The sequence below is a fragment of the Notamacropus eugenii genome, chromosome 5 (genome assembly GCF_028372415.1).
Source record: "Notamacropus eugenii isolate mMacEug1 chromosome 5, mMacEug1.pri_v2, whole genome shotgun sequence".
Classification (NCBI taxonomy): Eukaryota; Metazoa; Chordata; class Mammalia; order Diprotodontia; family Macropodidae; genus Notamacropus; species Notamacropus eugenii.
Window position 1 is genome coordinate 32,890,562 of NC_092876.1, and position 5,683 is coordinate 32,896,244.

At 48.0% G+C, this 5,683-nt stretch overlaps 1 protein-coding gene across 2 annotated transcripts; it reads left to right on the forward strand.

Annotated features, from left to right (window-relative positions):
• Positions 1-2,016: 2,016 nt before the first annotated feature.
• COX6B1 (cytochrome c oxidase subunit 6B1) lies at positions 2,017-5,214 on the forward strand. 2 transcript variants are annotated; one of them, XM_072616372.1, is made up of 4 exons: positions 2,017-2,249; positions 3,855-3,973; positions 4,488-4,588; positions 5,032-5,214. In XM_072616372.1, the coding sequence occupies exons 1-4, from the start codon at positions 2,035-2,037 to the stop codon at positions 5,083-5,085; spliced, it is 489 nt and encodes a 162-aa protein (XP_072472473.1). In that variant the 5' UTR covers positions 2,017-2,034; the 3' UTR covers positions 5,086-5,214. The 2 variants fall into 2 exon arrangements, with proteins under 2 accessions (XP_072472473.1, XP_072472474.1); XM_072616373.1 differs by having other exon boundaries at positions 2,070-2,249; positions 3,860-3,973.
• The last annotated feature ends 469 nt before the right edge of the window (positions 5,215-5,683 follow it).

Sequence of the window (5,683 nt, forward strand, 5' to 3'; positions counted from 1 at the left end):
ACAACTTACTAAAGGAGACCCAAAAATATGCTGAAGAAAATAACACCTTAAAAATAGGCTAACTCAATTGGCAAAAGAGGTTCAAAAAGCCAAAGAAGAGAAGAACGCTTTAAAAAGCAGAATTAGACAAATGGAAAAGGAGGTTCAAAAGCTCACTGAAGAAGATAGTTCTTTAAAAATTAGAATGGAACAGATGGAAACTAATGACTTTATGAGAAACCAAGAAATTAGAAAATAAAACCAAAAGAATGAAAGAATGTGAAATATCTCATTGGAAAAACAACTGACCTGGAAAATAGATCCAGGAGAGATAATTTAAAAATTATGGGACTACCTGAAAGCCATGATCAAACAAAGAGCCTAGACATACAGTAGAGGGAAAGAGGGGAGGAAGATCAGTATTGTTTGAGAGATATTCTCATCTGATTGGATTCAAGGAGGGTGCAACAAACTTAGCTAAGTATAGAAATACAACTAGCTCTATAGGCAATAGGAGAGGAAGGGGAAAAGAAAAGGAAGGGGAGGCTAAAAGGGTGGGAAGAAGTAGTAAGGGAAAAGGGGATTAAAAGGGAGAGGGGCTGAAAGAAGGGAGGGAAGACTGAGGGAGGTGGGTGGTCAAAAAAAAAGATACAATGGGTCGCAGGAAGTAAAATAGGTCATTTTGATTACATTAAATTGAAAGTTTTTGCACAAACAAAACCAAATGCAGCCAAGATTGGAAAGAAAGCAATAAACTGCAGGGGGAGAGGATTTTTACAGTAAATTTCTCTGATACATGCCTCATTTCTCAAATATATATGTAATTGAGTCAAATTATTAAAATAAGAGCCATTCCCCAATTGATAAATGGTCAAAAGTTTGAACAGGCAGTTTTCAGAAGAACTCAATTATTGGCATTGATATATGAAAAAAATGCTCTAAATCACTACTGATTAGAGAAATGCAAATTAAAACAACTCAGAGATGCAACTTCACACCTATCAGATTGGCTAACATGGCAGAAAACGAAAATAACAAATGCTAAAAGAGATATGGAAAAATAGAGGTACTAATGAACTGTTGGTGGAGTTGTGAGCTGGGTCCAATCATTCTGAAGAGCAATTTGGGACCATGCCCAAAGGGCTATACAGCTGTGCTTGCCCTTTTGACCCAGCAACACTACTACTAGGTCTGTATCCCAAAAAGATTTTTTAGAAAAGATCTATTTATGCAAAAATATTTTTGGCATCTCTTTTTGTGGTGGCAAAGAATCGGAAATTGACGGGATTCCCATCAATTGGAGGATGGCTGAATAAGTTGTGGTAAATAACTGTAACTGAATACTACTGTGCTATAAGAAATACCAAGCTGGTTGATTTCAGAAAAACCTGGGAACTTTAATGAATTGATGCAAAATGAAGCGAGTAGAACCAGGAGAACATTGTATCCAGTAACAGCAACATTGTAACTGATCAACTGCGAAAGACTTAGCTACTCTGCTCATTGCAATGATTCATAACAACTCCAAAGGACTTATAATGAAAAAGGCTATCCATCTCCAAAAAGATAACTGATAATCAGTGTGGATTGAAGCACACTTCTATCACTTTATTTTTCCTGCTATTTATTTGTTATTGGACTGGTGTTCAGTCGTGTCCGACTCTTCGTGACCCCATTTGGGGTTTTCTTGGCAGAGATACTGAAGGGGTTGGCCATTTCCTTCTCCAGCTCATTTTACAGATGAGGAAACTGAGGCAAGCAGGGCGAAGTGACTTGCCCAGGGTCACACAGCTAGGAAGTGACTGAGGTTGGATTTGAGCTCAGATCTTCCTGACTCCAGGTCCGGCAGGTACCATGACGGGGAGAATTTGGGGGAAAAAATTTTCAATGAACTTTAAAAATAAGTAATACATCTGTTTCTAAAAGAAAAGAAAATTCCTGCATTTGGACTAGGGTCAGAAGAGAAGGGGAGGAGGGGCGGGGGCAGAAAAGGGCTCCCGGCGCTCTTGATGCAGATTGGCTCTCTGGAGCATGATGGGCGGGTCCTCTGGCCCAATGGGAGCCCGGAACGCTCTTCCTCCCCCGCCCACCTCGATCCGTGGCTGCTCTAGCCTCGCCGGAAGTCTTCTCGCCTCCTTCCTACCCGCCCTGCGCCTTGGGCCTGCGCTTCCGCTTCCGCCTCGGATCCTTGGTGTTGAGGGTCACATTGAATCGGCGGCGTTTGCCGGAGGAGCGGCGGAGACAAGCGACCGCGGCGGAAGAGACCTCAGGTGACCCCCCCCATCTCTGGCTATGCCGGAGTCCCCCAGCCCCCAGATATACCCCGCGCCCCACCTTCCACACGCACATCAAGGTTGCGTGCCCTTCCTGTATGTAGCAGCCCTCGCACCCCCAGCGGTACCCCCCCCACCTTCCACACTCGCCCCAGCGCCGCGTACCCCCAGCGGTACCCCGCCGCCACCTTCCACACTCGCCCCAGCGCCGCGTACCCCCAGCGGTACCCCGCCGCCACCTTCCACACTCGCCCCAGCGCCGCGTACCCCCAGCGGTACCCCGCCGCCACCTTCCACACTCGCCCCAGCGCCGCGTACCCCCAGCGGTACCCCGCCCCCACCTTCCACACTCGCCCCAGCGCCGCGTACCCCCAGAGGTACCCCGCCGCCACCTTCCACACTCGCCCCAGCGCCGCGTACCCCCAGAGGTACCCCCGCCCCGCATTCTGCTCCGGTATAAATGTCGCATACCCTTCCTGTATACCCCAGCCTTTGAACCCCCATATATATTGTGCACCCCGTCTTCTACACTTGCCTGCATATTCTAATATCTACCCGTATCCCACCTTCTGCATTGGATTGTATACTGCACAGCCCCTTCCTTATATCGTGGTCCTTGTACCCCCATATATGCCTCATACCCAGCCTTTTATACTGTGCTGTGCACCCCCATTTTTGCCATGCACCCCACTTCTACACACATATGCTGCATATTTCCCATACATCTATTTCTTTACCCCTATAGATACTGCACATCTTCTCAAATGTATGCTACACATCCCTCCCATATATACGCCACACCCAGCCTTCTATACTCCCCTGAAAACTTCACTCCCTCATATATGTGTGTATATATGTGTATATACACGCATATATATACACGCATATATATATATATATACACGCATATATATGCACCACCTTCTATAGTCCCCTGAATACTTCACTCCCTCATATACGTGTATATATGTGTATATACACGCATATATATACACACACATATATACACACCACCTTCTATAGTCCCCTGAATACTGTACTTCCTCATATATGTGTGTATGTATGTGTGTATGTGTTTCTATACTTACCTGTATACTGTACAGCCCATATACTGCAACTTTTGCACCCCCATATATATCAAGTACCCCACCTTTTACACTCACCTGTAATACCTCACTCTCTACACCTGCCTCTATTCAGTGTATCCTTTCATGCATACCACTGTGTACTCCACCCTCTGCACTTGTTTATATACTGTATACCCCTTCTCCACACATTAGGACCCTACCCTCTGCCCCCTCTCTCAGATTGCCTTGTCCCCAGTGCCCCCCCATCAGCTCTCCTTCAGCCCCTCCCACATTGGCTGTGCCTGGGTGTATTGCTCAGCCATCCACATTCAGGTATATCCTACCCATAGCATTGCCTCACCACCCCAAACCTTGCCCCCTCTTCATTCCCCAGTACACAGAGAGGACCTTGACCCAGTATTCTCGCCCTCTCCCTGCTGCCTCTTGGCCCATCAGGATGAACTCTGGTGAGGTGGGGGAGAGGCATTTTCTTGGGCTCAAGGGGACCATGAGTGACCCTCTGCTCTCCCTCCAGTTCAGGAGCCACCATGTCTGAAGACATCAAGACCAAGATCCGAAACTACCGTACTGCACCCTTCGACAGCCGCTTTCCCAACCAGAACCAAACCCGCAACTGCTGGCAAAACTACCTGGGTGCGCAGGGGGGGGCCTCCCACCCACCACATGCCCCCAGCACTCCCAGCATGAGTTCTGAACCTGGGGGCTGAACTTTCGTTCCCCATCCCCCCCAGCTACAACAAAGGCAATGCAATACAAACTATATTTCAGTATGATTTGTTTTCTTCATGATCCAGTGGATTTTATTTCTGGGCATGTAAAACAATTTTGAGAAGGGGTCCCCAGGATTCACCAGACTATCATAGGCCTGCACGGTACAAAAAAGTCTAAGAATCCTTCCCTCCTGGTTCCCAAGCTACTTCTCCAGTTCCATTTGCTGTCCATTCCTGGAGGGAAAAGACTGCCCTTGTGTCTCTAGAACAGTGCCTGGCACAGAGGAGACAGTTCATGCTTATTGAATGGAATTGATTCCAAGGTGTCTGGTCCCCTCTTGGGATCTCAGACCCTAAGATCCAGCTTCATTCTCCCAGACCCTGGGGGCTTCTCCTGTCCCCTGCAGGTACTAAACCCTTCTTCCTTTACCTCCTAGATTTTCACCGTTGTGAGAAGGCCATGAACGAAAAAGGTGGTGATGTGTCAGTCTGCCAGTGGTACAAACGTGTCTACAAGTCCCTCTGTCCCGTGTCCTGGGTATGTGGTTCTGGAAGGTTTTGTTTTGGGTTTTGTGGGGGGAGGAGAAGGGGCACTATTCTGGGTCCATCTTTCCATTTGTGGCTGCCTTTAGCCACTCTCCTAACCAGGGTTGTGAGGATGTCCCTCCCACTTTCAAGGACCTGTCCTTTCTGCCCCGAAACTTGCCTGCTTAGAATTAGCTCCCCACAGTTCAGAACCTAATTATGTCCTAGAGCCGGGAGGCCTGTGTTCTAGCCTCACTCCTCTGTGTGACCCTGAGGAAATCTCTGCCCCTCCCTCCCCTGGATCTTTCCCTTTTCTGTAAGATGGAGGAATAGCCTTTGGGGCGGGAGTGCTGAGATAAATGAGTGTGGGTCAGATGGCATAAAGAGGCTCAGGCCTGGGGTTGAGGGAGAGCTGGGCCTGAGTGAAGCAGGTTGGTGTTTTTCTGTCATCTATAGGTGAGTACATGGGATGATCGCCGAGCAGAAGACACCTTCCCTGGGAAGATCTGAGCTGCTTCCTCTTCCTCCTTTCCCCCCACCCTGCTGGATCCCTTCTTGCTTCAGTGCAGGGGAATGTGATCTGTAACTACCGCTGCTCTGGGGGACCTCAATCATGTTAAAATAAACTGTTGGAATCGAGCAATGTTGAGTGTCCGTGAGTGTCCACAGCAGGCTAGTGAGAGAAGAAAGAGTGTGGGAAGGAGAGGAGAAATATTACCCACCTTCCCCAGCCTGCTCCCCCTTCTTTTTCCCTGGCCTTGAACCTAGACTTCTGGCACCTGTGAACCTGGAGTTGCTACCTTTGTCTTTGGGTGATGTTTCAAGGTCCCATCCTAGATGGGCACAGACAGGATCTCAAAGCATTTGCAAAGCAGCATTTCTTGTGCACGATAAGCTAACAGTGGGCAGTTTTCTTCCCGCTAGAGACTAAGTGGGATTTTTGGAGCATGTGGGGCCGGTGTTCACCACCAACAACTACATGTCTCCATTGTAGGGGGACCCTGTGCTTTGCTGTGGGAAGACAGATGAGATAGGCTCTTGGGGTCTAGTTCCCCTCTACTCAATCCGTCACCTAACTTTTATTGAGTGTCTGCAAAGGCAAGTTTGC